The following is a 23,571-nucleotide window of genomic DNA, read 5'->3' on the forward strand; positions in this document are numbered from 1 at the left end:
TAATTAATTTCTACATAAATGAAAAGCTGAAATGTCTTGAGTCAATATGTATTCAAGCCCTTTGTTATGGTAAGGAGCCTAACTATGTTCAGGAGTAAAAATGTGCTTAACAAGTCACATAATAAGTTGCATGGACTCACTCTGTGTGTAACAATAGTGTTTAATTTTTGAATGACGATTTTCATCTCTGTACCCCCACACATACAATTATCTGTAAGGTCCCTCAGTCGAGCAGGGAATTTAAAACACAGATTCAACCACAAAGACCAGGGAGGTTTTCCAATGCCTCACAAAGAAGGGCCCCTATTGGTAGATGGGTAAAAAATGAAAAGCAGACATTGAATATCCCTTTGAGCACGGTGAAGTAATTAATTATAATTTGATTATACTTTGGATGGTGTATCAATACACCCAGTCACTACAAAGATACAGGCTTCCTCCTTAGTTGCTGGAGAGGAAGGAAACCACTCAGGGATTGCACTGTGATGCCAATGGTGACTTTAAAACAGTTACAGAGTTTAATGGCTGTGATTGGAGAAAACTGAGGATGGATCAACAACATTGTAGTTACTCCACAATACTAACCGAATTGAAAGAGTGAAAAGAAGGAAGCCTGTACAGAATAAAAAATATTCCAAAACATTCATCCTGTTTACAACAAGGCTGTAAATACGGCAAGAAATGTGATAAAGAAATTAACTTTTTGTCCTGAATACAAAGTGTTATGTTTGGGGCAAATCCAATACAACACATCACTGAGTAAAACTCTTTCTATTTCCAAGCATGGCGGTGGCTGCATCAGGTCGTGGGTATGCTTGTCATCAGCAAGGACTAGGGAGTTTTTTAGGATAAAAATAAATGGAATAGAGCTAAGGACAGGAAAAAACCTGGTTCAGTCTGCTTTCCACCAGACACTGGGAGATTAATTCACCTTTCAGCAGGACAGTAACCTAAAACACAAGGCCAAATCTTCACTGCAGTTTTGACTTAAATCATCTTGAAAATATATGTCAAGACTTGAAAATGGCTGTCTAGCAATGATCAACAACCAACAATCCAGGTGTGCAAAGCTCTTAGAGACTTACCCAGAAAGACTCACAGCTCTTAGAGACTGACCCAGAAAGACTCACAGCTGTAATCACTGTCAAAGGTGATCCTAACATGTATTGACTCAGCTGGGTTGAATACGTAAATTAGATACTTCTGTATTTCATTCAAGGGGTATAAAAACACGTTTTCATTTTGTCATTATTAGATGGGTGAGAAAAGAAGGATATTATAATTATATTGAATCCATTTTGAAGTGAGGCTCTAACACAACAAAATGTAGAATAGGTCAAGGGGTTTGAATGCTTTCTGAAGACACTGACTGAACCACGAGCCAAAGATACTACACAGAACCCAGATACTCTACTTCAGAACAAAGATACTACACAGAACCCAGATGCTGCACAGAAACCAGATCCCATAGACCACACCTGGACAGGAAGTGAATATCAATGTTTTTTTTGAGAAGAGTTAGTTTCAGTGTTCCCAACAGACAGAGACCCCGAGACCAGACGTTCAAACAAATATCTGAAACACTTTGAGCATTTGTTTTAGCCTGCCTGAAGTGCCAAATGGGCGGGGTTTAAGGTTTTGGGACTATTCGATTGGTCCATTAATCCAGACAAGCTCACTCAAGCACAGATAAAAATGCTGAATTTATTTCACATAGTAAATCTCTGAAATTATGTTCTTTGAACCCAGGCGTATGACATATCCCTCTGAGTCCCACGTGAGATGTAATGTAGAGCTGGTGTTCCGCGGAACAAATTAAGGTGCTACAATATTGCTCCTTTTGTAGTGTGTGTATAGTGTGCGGTGTTTAGTTGCTGGGCTGAATGGGGTCCACTGGTAGCTGCAGTTGAATAGGGTTCCTCAGGCGTTTCAGATCACTCTCCACCTACACACACACACACACACACACACACACACACACACACACACACACACACACACACACACACACACACACACACACACACACACACACACACACACACACAATCACACAATCACACAGACACACAGACACACACCATTAGTACTTGGTACAGGGTGAGCTGTAAGAATGTCTGTCCTCACTCTAGCCTGGTAGTGTATCTGTGTCCTCACTATAGCCTGGTAGTGTGTCTGTGTCCTCACTATAGCCTGGTAGTGTGCCTGTCTGTGTCCTCACTATAGCCTGGTAGTGTATCTGTGTCCTCACTATAGCCTGGTAGTGTGTCCTCACTATAGCCTGGTAGTTTGTCCTCACTATAGCCTGGTAGTGTGTCTGTGTCCTCACTATAGCCTGGTAGTTTGTCCTCACTATATCCTGGTAGTGTGTCTGTGTCATCACTATAGCCTGGTAGTGTGTCCTCACTATAGCCTGGTAGTGTGTCCTCACTATAGCCTGGTAGTGTGTCCTCACTATAGCCTGGTAGTGTGTCTGTGTCCTCACTATAGCCTGGTAGTGTGTCTGTGTCCTCACTATAGCCTGGTAGTGTGTCCTCACTATAGCCTGGTAGTGTGTCCTCACTATAGCCTGGTAGTGTGTCCTCACTATAGCCTGGTAGTGTGTCCTCACTATAGCCTGGTAGTGTATATTTGTCCTCACTATATCCTGGTAGTGTGTCTGTGTCCTCACTATAGCCTGGTAGTGTATCTGTGTCCTCACTATAGCCTGGTAGTGTGTCCTCACTATAGCCTGGTAGTGTGTCCTCACTATAGCCTGGCAGTGTGTCCTCACTATAGCCTGGTAGTGTGTCCTCACTATAGCCTGGTAGTGTGTCCTCACTATATCCTGGCAGTGTGTCTGTGTCCTCACTATAGCCTGGTAGTGTGTCTGTGTCCTCACTATAGCCTGTTAGTGTGTGCTCACTATAGCCTGGTAGTGTGTCTCTGTCCTCACTCTAGCCTGGTAGTGTATCTGTGTCCTCACTATAGCCTGGTAGTGTGTCTGTGTCCTCACTATAGCCTGGTAGTGTGTCTGTGTGTGTCCTCACTATAGCCTGGTAGTGTGTCTGTGTCCTCACTATAGCCTGGTAGTGTGTCCTCACTATAGCCTGGTAGTGTGTCCTCACTATAGCCTGGTAGTGTGTCCTCACTATAGCCTGGTAGTGTGTCTGTGTCCTCACTAAAGCCTGGTAGTGTGTATGTGTCCTCACTATAGCCTGGTAGTGTATCTGTGTCCTCACTAAAGCCTGGTAGTGTGTCTGTGTCCTCACTATAGCCTGGTAGTTTGTCCTCACTATAGCCTGGTAGTGTATCTGTGTCCTCACTAAAGCCTGGTAGTGTGTCTGTGTCCTCACTATAGCCTGGTAGTGTGTCCTCACTATAGCCTGGTAGTGTATCTGTGTCCTCACTATAGCCTGGTAGTGTGTCCTCACTATAGCTTGGTAGTGTGTCCTCACTATTGCCTGGTAGTGTGTCCTCACTATAGCCTGGTAGTGTGTCCTCACTATAGCCTGGTAGTTCGTCCTCACCGTAGCCAGTTGGTCTCGTAGTGCGTTGTATCTGTGTGTGTCCTCACTATAGCCTGGTAGTGTGTCCTTACTATAGCCTGGTAGTGTGTCCTCACCGTAGCCAGTTGGTCTCGTAGTGCGTTGTATCTGTGTGTGTCCTCACTATAGCCTGGTAGTGTGTCCTTACTATAGCCTGGTAGTGTGTCCTCACCGTAGCCAGTTGGTCTCGTAGTGCGTTGTATCTGTGTGTGTCCTCACTATAGCCTGGTAGTGTGTCCTCACCGTAGCCAGTTGGTCTCGTAGTGCGTTGTATCTGTGTGTGTCCTCACTATAGCCTGGTAGTGTGTCCTCACTATAGCCTGGTAGTTTGTCCTCACCGTAGCCAGTTGGTCTCGTAGTGCGTTGTATCTGTGTGTGTCCTCACTATAGCCTGGTAGTGTGTCCTCACTATAGCCTGGTAGTGTATCTGTGTCCTCACTATAGCCTGGTAGTGTGTCCTCACCGTAGCCAGTTGGTCTCGTAGTGCGTTGTATCTGTGTGTGTCCTCGCTATAGCCTGGTAGTGTGTCCTCACTATAGCCTGGTAGTTTGTCCTCACTATATCCTGGTAGTTTGTCCTCACTATAGCCTGGTAGTGTGTCCTCATTATAGCCTGGTAGTGTGTCCTCACTATAGCCTGGTAGTGTGTCCTCACTATAGCCTGGTAGTGTGTCCTCACTATAGCCTGGTAGTGTGTCCTCACTATAGCCTGGTAGTGTGTCCTCACTATAGCCTGGTAGTGTGTCCTCACTATAGCCTGGTAGTGTGTCCTCACTATAGCCTGGTAGTGTGTCCTCACTATAGCCTGGTAGTGTGTCCTCACCGTAGCCAGTTGGTCTCGTAGTGCGTTGTATCTGTGTGTGTCCTCACTATAGCCTGGTAGTGTGTCCTCACTATAGCCTGGTAGTTTGTCCTCACCGTAGCCAGTTGGTCTCGTAGTGCGTTGTATCTGTGTGTGTCCTCACTATAGCCTGGTAGTGTGTCCTCACTATAGCCTGGTAGTGTATCTGTGTCCTCACTATAGCCTGGTAGTGTGTCCTCACTATAGCCTGGTAGTGTGTCCTCACTATAGCCTGGTAGTGTGTCCTCACCGTAGCCAGTTGGTCTCGTAGTGCGTTGTATCTGTGTGTGTCAAAGTGTTCCATTGCTGCTCTCTTGTGGAAGAAGTGGAGAAACTGACGGTCCTTAGCATCCGGATAGAGTAACTCCTACACACACACACCGTTAACACACACACACACACACACCGTTAACACACACACACACCGTTAACACACACACACACACACACCGTTAACACACACACACACCGTTAACACACACACACACCGTTAACACACACACACACCGTTAACACACACACACACCGTTAACACACACACACACCGTTAACACACACACACACCGTTAACACACACACACACACACACACACGCACACCGTTAACACACACACACCGTTAACACACACACACCGTTAACACACACACACACACACACACACGCACACCGTTAACACACACACACACACACACACACCGTTAACACACACACACACACACACACACGTTAACACACACACACCGTTAACACACACACACACACCGTTAAAACACACACACACACACCGTTAACACACACACACACACACACCGTTAACACACACCAGAACAAACACATAGGAAAACAGACACGAACACACACTCTTAAGACTCAACTTTTACAAGAGGAGAAGCTTGACACACGCAACAGATCACACTCTGTCTGGTCTGTCTGTCGGTCTCTGCGTCTGTCGGTCTCTGCGTCTGTCTGTCTCTGCGTCTGTCTGTCTCTGCGTCTGTCGGTCTCTGCGTCTGTCGGTCTCTGCGTCTGTCGGTCTCTGCGTCTGTCGGTCTCTGCGTCTGTCGGTCTCTGCGTCTGTCGGTCTCTGCGTCTGTCGGTCTCTGCGTCTGTCGGTCTCTGCGTCTGTCGGTCTCTGCGTCTGTCGGTCTCTGCGTCTGTCGGTCTCTGCGTCTGTCGGTCTCTGCGTCTGTCGGTCTCTGCGTCTGTCGGTCTCTGCGTCTGTCGGTCTCTGCGTCTGTCGGTCTCTGCGTCTGTCGGTCTCTGCGTCTGTCGGTCTCTGCGTCTGTCGGTCTCTGCGTCTGTCGGTCTCTGCGTCTGTCGGTCTCTGCGTCTGTCGGTCTCTGCGTCTGTCTGTCTCTGCGTCTGTCGGTCTCTGCGTCTGTCGGTCTCTGCGTCTGTCTGTCTCTGCGTCTGTCTGTCTGTCTTGCCTGTTTAGTGAGTATGTAGTAGCCCAGGAAGCCCATGCTGGTAGCGTAGGTGATGAAGTAGGTGACTGGTTCCATCACGTCCCAGGCAAACACAAACCTGGATGGGACGGACGGGACGGCACAGATTAATTTTTGTGTGTGTCTGTAATCCCCGTGTTTGTGTGTGTCTGTAATCCCTGTGTGTGTCTGTAATCCCCGTGTTTGTCTGTAATCCCCGTGTTTGTGTGTGTCTGTAATCCCTGTGTGTGTCTGTATTCCCTGTGTGTGTCTGTAACCCCCGTGTTTGTCTGTAATCCCTGTGTGTGTGTCTGTAATCCCTGTGTGTGTCTGTAATCCCTGTGTTTGTGTCTGTAATCCCCGTGTTTGTGTCTGTAACCCCTGTGTGTGTCTGTAATCCCTGTGTGTGTCTGTAATCCCTGTGTGTGTCTGTAATCCCTGTGTTTGTGTCTGTAATCCCCGTGTTTGTGTCTGTAACCCCTGTGTGTGTCTGTAATCCCTGTGTGTGTCTGTAATCCCTGTGTGTGTCTGTAATCCCTGTGTGTGTCTGTAATCCCTGTGTGTGTCTGTAATCCCTGTGTTTGTGTCTGTAATCCCGTGTTTGTGTCTGTAACCCCTGTGTGTGTCTGTAATCCCTGTGTGTGTCTGTAATCCCCGTGTTTGTCTGTAATCCCCGTGTTTGTCTGTAATCCCCATGTTTGTGTGTGTCTGTAATCCCCCTGTGTGTGTCTGTAATCCCTGTGTGTGTCTGTAATCCCCGTGTTTGTCTGTAATCCCCGTGTTTGTCTGTAATCCCCGTGTTTGTGTGTGTCTGTAATCCCCATGTTTGTGTGTGTCTGTAATCCCCGTGTGTGTCTGTAATCCCAGTGTTTGTGTGTGTCTGTAATCCCTGTGTGTGTCTGTAATCCCCGTGTGTGTCTGTAATCCCAGTGTTTGTGTGTGTCTGTAATCCCTGTGTGTGTCTGTAATCCCCCTGTGTGTGGGTGTGTGTGTGTGTGTGTGTGTGTCTGTAATCCCCGTGTGTGTGTGTGTCTGTAATCCCTGTGTTTGTGTCTCACCAAGTCAGGTATCCCAGAAAGCTTCCCTGTAGAGAGAGAAAGGCAAGCACCGCCCACTCTACACGCATCGACTGAGACTCCGCCCTCCCAGCCACTTGGGCCCGCACCTACACACACACACACACACACACACACACACACACACACACACAGAAAGACACACACACACACACACAGAAAGACACACACACACACACACACAGAAATACACACACACACACACACACACACACACACACACACACAGAAAGACACACACACACACACACACAGAAAGACACACACACACACACACACAGAAAGACACACACACACACAGAAAGACACACACACACACACAGAAAGACACACACACACACACAGAAAGACACACACACACAGAAAGACACACACACACAGAAAGACACACACACACACACACACACACACACAGAGAAAGACACACAGAGACATTACCTAACATGTTATTAAGCCCATAGACAACAATGGTGTCTGTTTCTACGTGAGTTTCTATGTCCGTCCGTCTGTCTACAGTACCTCCTCCAGAGGTCCCAGCTCCTGCTTCAGTGTATCCAGTCTGTCTGTCTGTCTGTCTGTCTACAGTACCTCCTCCAGAGGTCCCAGCTCCTGCTTCAGTGTATCCAGTCTGTCTGTCTGTCTACAGTACCTCCTCCAGAGGTCCCAGCTCCTGCTTCAGTGTATCCAGTCTGTCTGTCTGTCTACAGTACCTCCTCCAGAGGTCCCAGCTCCTGCTTCAGTGTATCCAGTCTGTCTGTCTGTCTACAGTACCTCCTCCAGAGGTCCCAGCTCCTGCTTCAGTGTATCCAGTCTGTCTGTCTGTCTGTCTACAGTACCTCCTCCAGAGGTCCCAGCTCCTGCTTCAGTGTATCCAGTCCGTCTGTCTGTCTACAGTACCTCCTCCAGAGGTCCCAGCTCCTGCTTCAGTGTATCCAGTCTGTCTGTCTGTCTGTCTACAGTACCTCCTCCAGAGGTCCCAGCTCCTGCTTCAGTGTATCCAGTCTGTCTGTCTGTCTACAGTACCTCCTCCAGAGGTCCCAGCTCCTGCTTCAGTGTATCCAGTCTGTCTGTCTGTCTACAGTACCTCCTCCAGAGGTCCCAGCTCCTGCTTCAGTGTATCCAGTCTGTCTGTCTGTCTGTCTACAGTACCTCCTCCAGAGGTCCCAGCTCCTGCTTCAGTGTATCCAGTCTGTCTGTCTGTCTGTCTGTCTGTCTGTCTGTCTACAGTACCTCCTCCAGAGGTCCCAGCTCCTGCTTCAGTGTATCCAGTCTGTCTGTCTGTCTACAGTACCTCCTCCAGAGGTCCCAGCTCCTGCTTCAGTGTATCCAGTCTGTCTGTCTGTCTGTCTGTCTACAGTACCTCCTCCAGAGGTCCCAGCTCCTGCTTCAGTGTATCCAGTCTGTTTGTCTGTCTGTCTGTCTACAGTACCTCCTCCAGAGGTCCCAGCTCCTGCTTCAGTGTATCCAGTCTGCGGAGAAGCTGAATCTGTCTCAGTAGCTGGTGTTCTGGCAGGTTGAGAGCTGACTGGAGCATGTGGACTACTGTCTTCATGTCATCTATACTGGTGGAATGTTCTGGAGACTCTGATAGGGGGAGGAGAGAGGAGGAGAGATGAGCAGAGAGAGGAGCGGAAAGGGGAGGAGAGAGGAGGAGAGGGAGGGAGGAGAGAAGAGCAGAGGGAGGGAGAGAGGAGAGAATCAGAGGGAGGAGAGGGGAGCAGAGGGAGGAGCAGAGGGAGGAGAGGAGCAGAGGAGGAGAGAGGAGCAGAGAGAGGAGCGGAAAGGGGAGGAGAGAGGAGGAGAGGGAGGGAGGAGAGAAGAGCAGAGGGAGGGAGAGAGGAGAGAATCAGAGGGAGGAGAGGGGAGCAGAGGGAGGAGCAGAGGGAGGAGAGGAGCAGAGGAGGAGAGAGGAGCATAGGGAGGAGAGGAGCAGAGGGAGGAGAGAGGAGAGAGAAGCAGAGGGAGGAGAGAGGAGGAGAGGGGAGCAGAGGGAGGAGGGGAGCAGAGTGAGGAGAGGAGAGAGGAGCAGAGGGAGGAGAGGAGCAGAGGGAGGGGAGAGAGAAGCAGAGGGAGGAGAGGAGCAGAGGGAGGGGAGAGAGGAGAGAGGAACAGAGGGAGGAGAGTGGAGGAGAGGAGCAGAGAGAGGAGAGAGGAGCAGTGGGAGGGAGGAGAGAGGAGCAGTGGGAGGGAGGAGCAGAGGGAGAGAGGAGAGAGGAGCAGAGGGAGAGAGGAGAGGAGCAGAGGGAGGAGAGAGGAGCAGTGGGAGGGAGGAGCAGAGAGAGGGAGGAGAGAGGAGCAGTGGGAGGGAGGAGCAGAGGAGCAGTTGGAGGGAGGAGCAGTGGGAGGGAGGAGAGAGGAGCAGTGGGAGGGAGGAGAGAGGAGCAGTGGGAGGAGAGAGGAGCAGAGAGAGGGAGGGAGGGAGGAGAGAGGAGCAGTAGGAGGGAGGAGAGAGGAGCAGTGGGGGGGAGGAGAGAGGAGCAGTGGGAGGGAGGAGAGGAGCAGAGGGAGGAGAGAGGAGCAGTGGGAGGGAGGAGAGAGGAGCAGAAAGAAAGGATATAAGGTTCCTGGCCAGTTGGGGAACGTTATTTTTATCAGTGACTTGTTAGGTTCCAGCGCTACTTCCATTAGAAGAGTTCTGTAACTTTCCACAGTAACGTTGTGACCTTTTGAACAGTGTGATGAGCTCCTGCTGTAAGTAACGTTGTTTGAACGTTAATCTTTGAACAGTGTGATGAGCTCCTGCTGTAAGTAACGTTGTTTGAACGTTGGTCTTTGAACAGTGTGATGAGCTCCTGCTGTAAGAAACGTTGTTTGAACGTTGGTCTTTGAACAGTGTGATGAGCTCCTGCTGCACAATTAGGCCTTCAGTCGTCACATCTCTATTTCCTCCAATCACAGGAGACCAAACCGAGTTTCCACCTGATACACAGATCAATACAAAAACACTGAAAGGGTTCACCTAGGGGTCATGATAGGGGCTCGATGAATTATAATAATTGATTATGCTAATGTTGTATTAATAGAAGGGGAGGGGTTATAAGACCCCTCCCTCTTTATATTTATAGGGTCCTACAGATTAACAATATATATATATATATTCATTATAGAGGTTTAGTATTTGTTCTACAGTTGTTTTCTGGTATTTTTGCCTTTTATAAAGATCAGAGAAATTCATGACTGAGACAGAACTCTGAGACAGAACTCTGAGACAGAACTCTGAGACACTGAGACAGAACTCTGAGACAGAACTCTGAGACAGAACTCTGAGACACTGAGACAGAACTCTGAGACAGAACTCTGAGACAGAACTCTGAGACAGAACTCTGAGACACTGAGACAGAACTCTGAGACAGAACTCTGAGACAGAACTCTGAGACACTGAGACAGAACTCTGAGACAGAACTCTGAGACAGAACTCTGAGACACTGAGACAGAACTCTGAAACAGAACTCTGAGACAGAACTCTGAGACACTGAGACAGAACTCTGAGACAGAACTCTGAGACAGAACTCTGAGACACTGAGACAGAACTCTGAGACAGAACTCTGAGACAGAACTCTGCAGGGGAGTGTCAGAGATAAGACACGAGTCAGACATTCCACTGTAAATCAACTTGGACATTTACTGCTGAGCTTTTAGACAGCGATATAAACACGAGTTTTAAAGTTGAGTAGGCAGTCTGTCCCTGTTAACCCCAAACTACAGCAGTCTGTCCCAGTTAACTCCAAACTACAGCAGTCTGTCCCTGTTAACCCCAAACTACAGAAGTCTGTCCCTGTTAACTCCAAACTACAGCAGTCTGTCCCTGTTAACTCCAAACTACAGCAGTCTGTCCCTGTTAACCTCTGTCCCTATTAACCCCAAACTACAGCAGTCTGTCCCTGTTAACTCCAAACTACAGCAGTCTGTCCCTGTTAACCCCAAACTACAGCAGTCTGTCCCTGTTAACTCCAAACTACAGCAGTCTGTCCCTGTTAACTCCAAACTACAGCAGTCTGTCCCTGTTAACCTCTGTCCCTGTTAACCCCAAACTACAGCAGTCTGTCCCAGTTAACTCCAAACTACAGCAGTCTGTCCCTGTTAACCCCAAACTACAGAAGTCTGTCCCTGTTAACTCCAAACTACAGCAGTCTGTCCCTGTTAACTCCAAACTACAGCAGTCTGTCCCTGTTAACCTCTGTCCCTGTTAACCCCAAACTACAGCAGTCTGTCCCTGTTAACTCCAAACTACAGCAGTCTGTCCCTGTTAACTCCAAACTACAGCAGTCTGTCCCTGTTAACCCCAAACTACAGCAGTCTGTCCCTGTAAACCCCAAACTACAGCAGTCTGTCCCTGTTAACTCCAAACTACTGCAGTCTGTCCCTGTTAACTCCAAACTACTGCAGTCTGTCCCTGTTAACTCCAAACTACTGCAGTCTGTCCCTGTTAACTCCAAACTACTGCAGTCTGTCCCTGTTAACTCCAAACTACAGCAGTCTGTCCCTGTTAACTCCAAACTACAGCAGTCTGTCCCTGTTAACTCCAAACTACAGCAGTCTGTCCCTGTTAACCCCAAACTACAGCAGTCTGTCCCAGTTAACTCCAAACTACAGCAGTCTGTCCCTGTTAACCCCAAACTACAGCAGTCTGTCCCAGTTAACCTCTGTCCCTGTTAACCCCAAACTACAGCAGTCTGTCCCAGTTAACCCCAAACTACAGCAGTCTGTCCCTGTTAACTCCAAACTACAGCAGTCTGTCCCTGTTAACCCCAAACTACAGCAGTCTGTCCCTGTTAACCCCAAACTACAGCAGTCTGTCCCTGTTAACTCCAAACTACAGCAGTCTGTCCCTGTTAACTCCAAACTACAGCAGTCTGTCCCTGTTAACTCCAAACTACAGCAGTCTGTCCCTGTTAACCTCTGTCCCTGTTAACCCCAAACTACAGCAGTCTGTCCCTGTTAACACCAAACTACAGCAGTCTGCCCCTGTAAACCCCAAACTACAGCAGTCTGTCCCTGTTAACCCCAAACTACAGCAGTCTTTCCCTGTTAACTCCAAACTACAGCAGTCTGTCCCTGTTAACTCCAAACTACAGCAGTCTGTCCCTGTTAACCCCAAACTACAGCAGTCTGTCCCTGTTAACCCCAAACTACAGCAGTCTGTCCCTGTTAACTCCAAACTACAGCAGTCTGTCCCTGTAAACCCCAAACTACAGCAGTCTGTCCCTGTTAACCCCAAACTACAGCAGTCTGTCCCTGTTAACTCCAAACTACAGCAGTCTGTCCCTGTTAACCCCAAACTACAGCAGTCTGTCCCTGTTAACCCCAAACTACAGCAGTCTGTCCCTGTTAACTCCAAACTACAGCAGTCTGTCCCTGTTAACTCCAAACTACAGCAGTCTGTCCCTGTAAACCCCAAACTACAGCAGTCTGTCCCTGTTAACCCCAAACTACAGCAGTCTGTCCCTGTTAACTCCAAACTACAGCAGTCTGTCCCTGTTAACTCCAAACTACAGCAGTCTGTCCCTGTAAACCCCAAACTACAGCAGTCTGTCCCTGTTAACTCCAAACTACAGCAGTCTGTCCCTGTTAACTCCAAACTACAGCAGTCTGTCCCTGTTAACCCCAAACTACAGCAGTCTGTCCCTGTTAACCCCAAACTACAGCAGTCTGTCCCTGTTAACCCCAAACTACAGCAGTCTGTCCCTGTTAACTCCAAACTACAGCAGTCTGTCCCTGTTAACCCCAAACTACAGCAGTCTGTCCCTGTTAACTCCAAACTACAGCAGTCTGTCCCTGTTAACTCCAAACTACAGCAGTCTGTCCCTGTTAACCCCAAACTACTGCAGTCTGTCCCTGTTAACTCCAAACTACAGCAGTCTGTCCCTGTTAACTCCAAACTACAGCAGTCTGTCCCTGTTAACTCCAAACTACAGCAGTCTGTCCCTGTTAACCCCAAACTACAGCAGTCTGTCCCTGTTAACCCCAAACTACAGCAGTCTGTCCCTGTTAACCTCTGTCCCTGTTAACTCCAAACTACAGCAGTCTGTCCCTGTTAACCCCAAACTACAGCAGTCTGTCCCTGTTAACTCCAAACTACAGCAGTCTGTCCCTGTAAACCCCAAACTACAGCAGTCTGTCCCAGTTAACTCCAAACTACAGCAGTCTGTCCCTGTTAACCCCAAACTACAGCAGTCTGTCCCTGTAAACCCCAAACTACAGCAGTCTGTCCCTGTTAACTCCAAACTACAGCAGTCTGTCCCTGTTAACTCCAAACTACAGCAGTCTGTCCCTGTTAACCCCAAACTACAGCAGTCTGTCCCTGTTAACTCCAAACTACAGCAGTCTGTCCCTGTTAACTCCAAACTACAGCAGTCTGTCCCTGTAAACCCCAAACTACAGCAGTCTGTCCCTGTTAACCCCAAACTACAGCAGTCTGTCCCTGTTAACTCCAAACTACAGCAGTCTGTCCCTGTTAACCCCAAACTACAGCAGTCTGTCCCTGTTAACCCCAAACTACAGCAGTCTGTCCCTGTTAACTCCAAACTACAGCAGTCTGTCCCTGTTAACTCCAAACTACAGCAGTCTGTCCCTGTAAACCCCAAACTACAGCAGTCTGTCCCTGTTAACCCCAAACTACAGCAGTCTGTCCCTGTTAACTCCAAACTACAGCAGTCTGTCCCTGTTAACTCCAAACTACAGCAGTCTGTCCCTGTAAACCCCAAACTACAGCAGTCTGTCCCTGTTAACTCCAAACTACAGCAGTCTGTCCCTGTTAACTCCAAACTACAGCAGTCTGTCCCTGTTAACCCCAAACTACAGCAGTCTGTCCCTGTTAACCCCAAACTACAGCAGTCTGTCCCTGTTAACCCCAAACTACAGCAGTCTGTCCCTGTTAACTCCAAACTACAGCAGTCTGTCCCTGTTAACCCCAAACTACAGCAGTCTGTCCCTGTTAACTCCAAACTACAGCAGTCTGTCCCTGTTAACTCCAAACTACAGCAGTCTGTCCCTGTTAACCCCAAACTACTGCAGTCTGTCCCTGTTAACTCCAAACTACAGCAGTCTGTCCCTGTTAACTCCAAACTACAGCAGTCTGTCCCTGTTAACTCCAAACTACAGCAGTCTGTCCCTGTTAACCCCAAACTACAGCAGTCTGTCCCTGTTAACCCCAAACTACAGCAGTCTGTCCCTGTTAACCTCTGTCCCTGTTAACTCCAAACTACAGCAGTCTGTCCCTGTTAACCCCAAACTACAGCAGTCTGTCCCTGTTAACTCCAAACTACAGCAGTCTGTCCCTGTAAACCCCAAACTACAGCAGTCTGTCCCAGTTAACTCCAAACTACAGCAGTCTGTCCCTGTTAACCCCAAACTACAGCAGTCTGTCCCTGTAAACCCCAAACTACAGCAGTCTGTCCCTGTTAACTCCAAACTACAGCAGTCTGTCCCTGTTAACTCCAAACTACAGCAGTCTGTCCCTGTTAACCCCAAACTACAGCAGTCTGTCCCTGTTAACTCCAAACTACAGCAGTCTGTCCCTGTTAACTCCAAACTACAGCAGTCTGTCCCTGTTAACTCCAAACTACAGCAGTCTGTCCCTGTTAACCCCAAACTACAGCAGTCTGTCCCTGTAAACCCCAAACTACAGCAGTCTGTCCCTGTTAACTCCAAACTACAGCAGTCTGTCCCTGTTAACCCCAAACTACAGCAGTCTGTCCCTGTTAACCCCAAACTACAGCAGTCTGTTTACCTCTCATGTACATTTGCATCATGTTGATTGGTCAAGAGAGTCCAGAGCAGAAACAGGAAGAGCGCCAACGGCGACGAAACGTAGGAGGGATTTTCATTATTTTATTAAAATTTGTGCTAACAAAGAAAATGTTAATATAACATTGTAAAAGCAGCGACTTGCATATTTTAAAAACAAACTAAACTTAAAGTGTTAAAAACGTCTCTGCTCCCTCTGCTCCCCTCTGTGATCAGTCCGTTAACAACAAAAATAAGTCTGATTACTCTGACACATCACACTCTACCCTGGTCATGGGTTATTACACTGTCACCACACACACACACACACCACACCACACCACACCACACCACACACCACATACACCACACACACACACACCACATACACCACACACACACACACACACACACACACACACACACAGAGTTCGGTACCTCTGCCTGGGGAGTGTATCCTGTAGATGGTGCTGTTGATGAGGATCTGGAAGTCCTGATTGAGAACTGTGTCTATAGAGGTGCTAGAGCAAACCTTCTCTCCATCTAAGGGGAGAGGGGGAGGGGAGGGAGAGGAGGGGAGGGAGGGGAGAGAGAGGAGCAGAAGGAAGATGAGGGGAGGGAGGGGAGAGAGAGGAGGAGGAGGGGAGGGAGAGGAGCAGGAGGAAGAAGAGGAGGAAGATGAGGGGAGGGAGGGGAGGAGGAGGAGAGGAAGATGAGGGGAGAGAGGGGAGGAGTGGAGAGAGAGGAGGAGGAGGGGAGGTAGAGGAGGGGTGGGAGGGGAGAGAGAGGAGGAGGACAAGAGGAAGATGAGGGGAGGGAGGGGAGGAGGGGAGGGAGAGGAGGGGAGGGGGAGGAAAGGAGAGAAGACAAAGGGATGTTGTTACTGTCAGAATAGGTTAGTGGAGATGTTGATATTTTTACACGATGGTTGTGAATCCACAACTTAACAGATCTTGCCTGAGACCTGAAGACTTCTGTTAGTTCCTGGAGCTAATGCCTCGGCTTTAGCTCAGCAGGCTAACGCAGTCTTGAAGCATGCAGGGGTGTGTGTGTTTATGTATGTGTGTTCACCTACCTGTGCTCAGTACAGCTGCGATAGCTACTCCAGGGTCCTCTCTCTGTATGTCTGACAGGAAGTCTGTTACTGTCATCAACATGGGACGCAGACTGAACTGACACAACTCACTGCGGGAGGGCAGGGGGAGAGACAACACTGGTCGTCCATACTTATACTGTACAGATATATCTGGAGAGGAGACGGAGAGAGGAGATGGGGGGGCAGGGGTGGAGAGGGAGGAGACGGAGGAGGAGGAGAGAGAAGAAGGGGGGTGGAGAGAGAGGAGGGGGGGAGGAGAGAGAAGAAGGGGGGAGGAGAGAGAGGAGTGGGGGGAGGAGAGAGAAGAAGGGGGAGGAGAGAGAGGAGACGGAGGGGGAGGAGAGAGAAGAAGGGGGGAGGAGAGAGAGGAGACGGGGGGAGGAGAGAGAGGAGACGGGGGGAGGAGAGAGAGGAGACGGAGGGGGAGGAGAGGGAAGGGGGGTGGAGAGGGAGGAGACGGAGGAGGAGGAGAGAGAGAAGAAGGGGGTGGAGAGAGAGGAGGGGGGAGGAGAGAGAGGAGGGGGGAGGAGAGAGCAGAGGGGGGTGGAGAGAGAGGAGAGTTACAGTTCATATAAGGAAATCAATCGACTGAAATAAATTGATTCGGCCCTAATCTATGGATTTCACAGGACTGGGTTTTCCCTCAATCTACACACAGTACTCCATAACGACAAAGTGGAAAATGGGTTTTTAGACATTTTTGCAAATGTAATTCAAAATTAAAAACATAAGGACATTTACATAAGTATTTACAGACGCTTTGACATTTTAAAAAGAAAAATTAATAATAACCATTTTGGAATAAGGCTGTAACGTAACAACATGTGGAAAGAGCCAACGGGTCGGAATACTTTCAAATGCGCTATATATATATATATATAAACCATTCTATTGGTTGCAAGAATTTTGTAATATTTTAATTGAACAATTCTAATTTTGGAATCCGGCGTAATTTTGGGTATCAGTTCGTTAACCGATAATGGGTTAATCGGTGTCGTGGAATCGGGACATCGAAAATCTCTTCCCAACTATTTTGCAAATATTATGCACAAAAATGTCAATTTTTGGATCCTTTTTTTATTCATCACAATTTTCTTTAACCAATTGGATCTGTTCCTTACTTCCCCTCTGTTCACCTTGCCCCCCCCCCCCCCTCCGTTCACCTTGCCCCCCCCTCCTTGCCCCCCCCCCCCCCCCCCCCCCCCCCCCCCCGTTCACCTTGCACCCCCCTCTGATAACCTCCTCTCCCTGGGAGGACTGTTCTTCAGGTCTGATATCCTCCTCTCCCTGGGAGGACTGTTCTTCAGGTCTGATATCCTCCTCTCCCTGGGAGGACGGTTCTTCAGGTCTGATATCCTCCTCTCCCTGGGAGGACTGTTCTTCAGGTCTGATATCCTCCTCTCCCTGGGAGGACTGTTCTTCAGGTCTGATATCCTCCTCTCCCTGGGAGGACGGTTCTTCAGGTCTGATATCCTCCTCTCCCTGGGAGGACGGTTCTTCAGGTCTGATATCCTCCTCTCCCTGGGAGGACGGTTCTTCAGGTCTGATATCCTCCTCTCCCTGGGAGGACGGTTCTTCAGGTCTGATATCCTCCTCTCCCTGGGAGGACGGTTCTTCAGGTCTGATATCCTCCTCTCCCTGGGAGAACAGTTCTTCAGGTCTGATATCCTCCTCTCCCTGGGAGGACTGTTCTTCAGGTCTGATATCCTCCTCTCCCTGGGAGGACTGTTCTTCAGGTCTGATATCCTCCTCTCCCTGGGAGGACTGTTCTTCAGGTCTGATATCCTCCTCTCCCTGGGAGGACTGTTCTTTAGGTCTGATATCCTCCTCTCCCTGGGAGGACTGTTCTTTAGGTCTGATATCCTCCTCTCCCTGGGAGGACTGTTCTTTAGGTCTGATATCCTCCTCTCCCTGGGAGGACTGTTCTTTAGGTCTGATATCCTCCTCTCCCTGGAAGGACTGTTCTTCAGGTCTGATATCCTCCTCTCCCTGGTAGGACTGTTCTTCAGGTCTGATATCCTCCTCTCCCTGGGAGGACTGTTCTTCAGGTCTGATATCCTCCTCTCCACTGTCCTCTCCAGTACTCCCACCTTGGTAGAAACACCACTGTCCTCTCCAGTACTCCCACCTTGGTAACAACACCACTGTCCTCTCCAGTACTCCCACCTTGGTAACAACACCACTGTCCTCTCCATTACTCCCACCTTGGTAGAAACACCACTGTCCTCTCCAGTACTCCCACCTTGGTAGAAACACCACTGTCCTCTCCAGTACTCCCACCTTGGTAACAACACCACTGTCCTCTCCAGTACTCCCACCTTGGTAACAACAAACTGTCCTCTCCAGTACTCCCACCTTGGTAGAAACACCACTGTCCTCTCCAGTACTCCCACCTTTATCTTTGGTAGCAACACAGTTCCAGACAGGGCAGGTTGCAGGTCAGATTTAAACAGCAGGAATGTAGACAGCCGCAAACCCGGGACAATCCGGACAAGCTTTTGAGATTGGAGACAAAAACCCAAATGTCGTTGGCGACTCGGGGCGCCCGGCCCTTTTATTGTGAGCGGGTCAGAGACGCAATAGGAGCGCTACCGATCCCGTCTTCGAGCAGTCCTGGACGTCCCGATGTTTTCTACAAAATTGGCAATGTGCTTGTAGTGTGATCAAATCAAATCTTATGCCAAGACAAGTTCTGAGATCGGTGATCAGCCAATGAGAGCTGGTCAGGGAAGAAGCCAGTGAGATGAGGATGATGACCTATGTTGAGCATTACCCAGAAGTCCCCTGGAGCAGGAGTGATGACTGCCTTTAGCCAAAAGCTAAAGTGTCAAATTCGTTACAGCTCTGAAGTTCACAAAGTTATTCAACAAAACGTTGGACTGGAAATGTCAACTCTGTATGTCGAGAACGTCTGACTTTTGAACTTTTATGGAGGTTGGGTTGAGCCACAACTCGTTTATCGCCACGCTAACAAATCTAATCATCACATCATCGTTTTTTTTGTGAGACAGCGTGGCGGCATGGAGAATCCTCACGACCAAAGTGAAGAATCTTCTACTGTGTGACAACCCCATCCAGATTGTTTAGTGTCGCGCACGTTGGCAACACTAAAAACTACAGGAAAGACAGTCATCTAATGTGAGAGGCTCCGCGATGGATTTCAAAAAGTCGTGTAGATCCAAATGAAACAGGTAGGCAAGTAACAAAACAATTTCAGAGACTTTTAAAACAGTGTGTTACCTGTGTTACCTGTGGCAGGTGGTAGGGTGCTGTAGTAGTGAACTGGTCTTGGTGCCCCATATCTACACCACTGTCTGGACTGGAGGAGAGAGAGAGAGAAACATTTACCAACCTGTCACTAGGATACCAACACACTGCCAACCTGTCACTAGGATACCAACACACTGCCAACCTGTCACTAGGATACCAACATACTGCCAACCTGTCACTAGGATACCAACACACTGCCAACCTGTCACTAGGATACCAACACACTGCCAACCTGTCACTAGGATACCAACACACTGCCAACCTGTCACTAGGATACCAACATACAGCCAACCTGTCACTAGGATACCAACACACTGCCAACCTGTCACTAGGATACCAACACACTGCCAACCTGTCACTAGGATACCAACACACTGCCATCCTGTCACTAGGATACCAACACACTGCCAACCTGTCACTAGGATACCAACACACTGCCAACCTGTCACTAGGATACCAACATACAGCCAACCTGTCACTAGGATACCAACACACTGCCAACCTGTCACTAGGATACCAACACACTCTCTCACTAGGATACCAACACACTGCCAACCTGTCACTAGGATACCAACACACTGCCAACCTGTCACTAGGATACCAACACACTCTCTCACTAGGATACCAACACACTGCCAACCTGTCACTAGGGTACCAATACACTTTCTCACTAGGATACCAACACCCAGCCAACCTGTCACTAGGATACCAACACCCAGCCAACCTGTCACTAGGATACCAACACACAGCCAACCTGTCACTAGGATACCAACACACTGACAACCTGTCACTAGGATACCAACACCCAGCCAACCTGTCACTAGGATACCAACACACAGCCAACCTGTCACTAGGTTACCAACACACTGCCAACCTGTCACTAGGATACCAACACACTGCCGCCCTGTCACTAGGATACCAACATACTGCCAACCTGTCACTAGGATACCAACACACTGTTCAGCCAGCACAGCTAGGGAAGGAGAGAGAGAGAGAAAGAGAGAGAGAGACAGAGAGAGAGAGAGTTGGAGTTTTTGTTCTCTTGCCCCAATTATTATGGTTGTGATTGCAGTCAGCAGAGCTGGCTGAAAGCCTGAAGATAATAGCCAACTATGAGTGAGATAAAGGCAGGGAGAAAGAGACATAGATAACATAGATTGTCTCCTTATGTTACATCCAACACACACAAACAGAGACAGACAGACAGACAGAGAGTGAGACACAAAGAGAGAGACACAGAGAGAGACACAGAGCGACAGAGAGACAGAGAGAGAGACAGAGAGAGAGACACAGAGAGAGACAGAGAGAGACAGACACAGAGAGAGACAGACACAGAGAGAGACAGACACAGAGAGAGACAGACACAGAGAGAGACAGACACAGAGAGAGAGAGACAGACACAGAGAGAGAGAGAGAGACAGAGAGCAAGAGATTTGATCCAACTCGAGACACACATAGATACAATCTGTAGCCCTCAGCAGCATTCTCCTCCCTCCTTCCCTCCCTCTCTCTCTCCTTCCCTCCCTCTCTCCTTCCCTCCCTGACACTCTCCATCACTCCCTCCTTCCCATTTTGGTAACTAATATTAACAGAACATACAAGTCAAGGATGGAATGACCTGTCTCCTTACTGCTCTGTGACCTGTCTCCTTACTGAGCGCTGTGACCTGTCTCCTTACTGCTCTGTGACCTGTCTCCTTACTGCTCTGTGACCTGTCTCCTTACTGCTCTGTGACCTGTCTCCTTACTGCTCTGTGACCTGTCTCCTTACTGCTCTGTGACCTGTCTCCTTACTGCTCTGTGACCTGTCTCCTTACTGCGCTGTGACCTGTCTTACATACAACATGAGAGAAATAAACAATAGTTTAGTGGTTAAAATGTTGTGAAATGGTATACTATTGAAGTCATTATGAAATGGTATACTGTATTGAAGTCATTATGAAATAATTTCCTCCACCGATATGGTCGGATTTTGCCTTGGCTTTTTTAAATATATTTGTTAATTTAACGAGGCAAGCCAGTTAAGAACAAATTCTTATTTGCAATGACGGCCTACCCCGGCCAAACCCTAACCTGGATGACGCTGGGCCAATTGTGCAGCCGCCCTATGGGTCTGCCGATCACGACCGGTTGTGTCACAGCCCGGGATTGAACCAGGGTCTGTAGTGACGCCACTAGCACTGAGATGCAGTGCCTTTACACCCCTGCGCCACTCGGGGGCCCTTTATGCTACTTTATAGTGAAACGTTCAGGTTTTAAACATTATTAAGTAGCTGTATGTTTTCACACTGCCTCCAGGCCATTGCAAAGTGGTGGGTGGCACACAGAGGAAGCCTGGGAAGCACACAGAGGAAGCCTGGGAAGCACACAGAGGAAGTCTGGGAAGCTTCAACTACCAGTTGAGAAATAAAAATAGTAGCTATTTTTAAAATAGTTTTTTAACACGATTGTGTTTACAACTTGCGTAATGATTGGGTTTATAAAAGCGCTGTTTGACAGGATGTTCCTCTCCAAGGCTCCGTGTCTGTATACTGTTTGATACATAAGGAATACGTGCCAATTTAATTCCACTAAATTATGCAGATTTACCCAGAGAACGACAAGCACGGCCGGTCAAATGTATTTCCGTCAAAACAAAAGCACGAGTTCACAATGGAATAAACATTTTCTCCTGGAGAATTGACACTGCTTTTCAATGTTTTTAATGGCCAAAAAGCCTGCTATTACCGGCTAACCGCAACCCTGCCCTAACTTTCTGTGTCCTGGCCTTGTTTATGGGTGTCGCCACTATCAGCTTCCTGAAAGCAGTAAAAAAATATCATGTTTCCTCTTGAGCTGAAGCTGATTATTTTCGTGCCAGTTTTGACTCCATTTTGTCAGTGATTTTCCAAGACTTCTCCACTTCCATACAAATGATTCACCACCGTCCTACACACCCACGCTTCGCCGTGCACACTTGACGCGCGCGTTCTCATCAATAAGCGAGAGAAGGGAGTGTCTGACCTTCTGAGACAATGGAAACACATGTTAAAACAGGTTTTTATCCCCATGCTCTAGTTCTCTTTGTTCAGGGCTGACTCTGTGTATACGGTATGGGGCTAACATTTAATTCGAGCTGATTCTCCAAAAAGACTGCGGAAATGGGGAGTGGAGAAAGAGAGAGTTTTGGTTATGAATACTAAGGCTACTGTATAACAGTAACATATACAAAGTGCATAATTCCGTATTTATGTATAACATGCAAGATATAAACCTATTGATAAGAACTCACCAAGTAGGGAACTTGAATCGCGCTGGAACTTTTTCCAGAGGCAGAGGAGAGCGAGCAGCGGAGAACTCCGTAGTGAAGTTTGGCAACTCTACCGAACCAAATCATGGTCAAAAACACGATTTAAAAAAAAAAAACGAGACAAAGTATAAACGAACGAACGCGATTAAACCGAACCGGTTATGTTTATACGGAACTTTAAAAATAAAAAAACTTCCATCGCTATGGAATACACTGAAGGGCGCACCTCTCCCTCCCGTGTCAAATCAGATCTTCTCATTGGTGGAATGTTTACTGTAGAACGTGACGTTGGATAAGGTCTGAAGTTAATCAATAAATCAGAAAGTAGATAATGATTTTGCGCTTCCAAATATGGGAGGTGGGTTATATAGATTTCCAAACTAGATAATGCTGTTTTTTTTGTATGCAATGTGTATGGTTACAATTGTCACACCCCAAACACGATTTTCTTTTCAGATCTTGCTGATAAACTTACTGAGCTTACTGAGCTGCAAAACAAGTATACAAAATGCATGGCTTATATTAGCTGGAAACTTTAATGAAATACCTGAAAACTCTTTCAACTATATATTTTTTTTAAATAGCGCCGAGATTTCAGAAAAGTGATATTTTGCATTAAAGTGACAGTGATCGATACACGGCGTTTCTTTAATTCAAACGGACAGTGATCGATACATGGCGTTTCTTTAATTCAAACGGACAGTGATCGATACATGGCGTTTCTTTAATTCAAACGGACAGTGATCGATACATGGCGTTTCTTTAATTCAAACGGACAGTGATCGATACATGGCGTTTCTTTAATTCAAACGGACAGTGATCGATACATGGCGTTTCTTTAATTCAAACGGACAGTGATCGATACATGGCGTTTCTTTAATTCAAACTGACAGTGATCGATACATGGCGTTTCTTTAATACAAACTGACAGTGATCGATACACGGCGTTTCTTTAATTCAAACTGACAGTGATCGATACACTGCGTTTCTTTAATTCAAGCTGACAGTGATCGATACATGGCGTTTCTTTAATTCAAACTGACAGTGATCGATACACGGAGTTTCTTTAATTCAAACTGACAGTGATCGATACACGGAGTTTCTTTAATTCAAACGGACAGTGATCGATACATGGCGTTTCTTTAATTCAAACGGACAGTGATCGATACATGGCGTTTCTTTAATTCAAACGGACAGTGATCGATACATGGCGTTTCTTTAATTCAAACGGACAGTGATCGATCGATACATGGCGTTTCTTTAATTCAAACGGACAGTGATCGATACATGGCGTTTCTTTAATTCAAACGGACAGTGATCGATA

At 47.8% G+C, this 23,571-nt stretch overlaps 1 protein-coding gene and 1 long non-coding RNA gene across 6 annotated transcripts; both read right to left on the minus strand.

The window, feature by feature from the left end:
- Positions 1-1,684: 1,684 nt before the first annotated feature.
- Positions 1,685-22,538, minus strand: LOC110531311 (calcium uniporter regulatory subunit MCUb, mitochondrial). Of its 2 annotated transcripts, none has more exons than XM_036973665.1 (9): positions 22,230-22,538; positions 18,939-19,008; positions 15,669-15,839; positions 15,032-15,136; positions 8,298-8,452; positions 6,851-6,957; positions 5,796-5,892; positions 4,618-4,734; positions 1,685-1,945 (listed from the first exon to the last, which is right to left on the minus strand). In XM_036973665.1, the coding sequence occupies exons 1-9, from the start codon at positions 22,332-22,334 to the stop codon at positions 1,868-1,870; spliced, it is 1,005 nt and encodes a 334-aa protein (XP_036829560.1). In that variant the 5' UTR covers positions 22,335-22,538; the 3' UTR covers positions 1,685-1,867. The 2 variants fall into 2 exon arrangements, with proteins under 2 accessions (XP_036829560.1, XP_036829559.1); XM_036973664.1 differs by having other exon boundaries at positions 18,930-19,008.
- Positions 10,413-14,897, minus strand: LOC118949072. 4 transcript variants are annotated; one of them, XR_005042242.1, is made up of 3 exons: positions 14,574-14,897; positions 10,848-11,043; positions 10,413-10,711 (listed from the first exon to the last, which is right to left on the minus strand). It is a non-coding gene; the product is annotated as an uncharacterized LOC118949072 (long non-coding RNA). The 4 variants fall into 4 exon arrangements; XR_005042243.1 differs by lacking the exon at positions 14,574-14,897 and adding an exon at positions 14,544-14,573; XR_005042241.1 differs by lacking the exon at positions 14,574-14,897 and adding an exon at positions 14,514-14,542.
- Positions 22,539-23,571: the final 1,033 nt, after the last annotated feature.

Source organism: Oncorhynchus mykiss, unplaced genomic scaffold, assembly GCF_013265735.2.
Source record: "Oncorhynchus mykiss isolate Arlee unplaced genomic scaffold, USDA_OmykA_1.1 un_scaffold_289, whole genome shotgun sequence".
Lineage (NCBI taxonomy): Eukaryota > Metazoa > Chordata > Actinopteri > Salmoniformes > Salmonidae > Oncorhynchus > Oncorhynchus mykiss.

Bases quoted from the DNA above. Each gene is read 5' to 3' on its own strand.
- LOC110531311 (XM_036973664.1), bottom strand. From the start codon at position 22,334: ATGATTTGGTTCGGTAGAGTTGCCAAACTTCACTACGGAGTTCTCCGC. The intron at 6,958-8,297 runs GTACTGTAGACA...GTGTGTGTGTAG, and splicing joins AGCTGGGACCTCTGGAGGAG to GTGCGGGCCCAAGTGGCTGG. The intron at 1,946-4,617 runs GTGAGGACACAC...GTGTGTGTGTAG, and splicing joins TACGAGACCAACTGGCTACG to GTGGAGAGTGATCTGAAACG.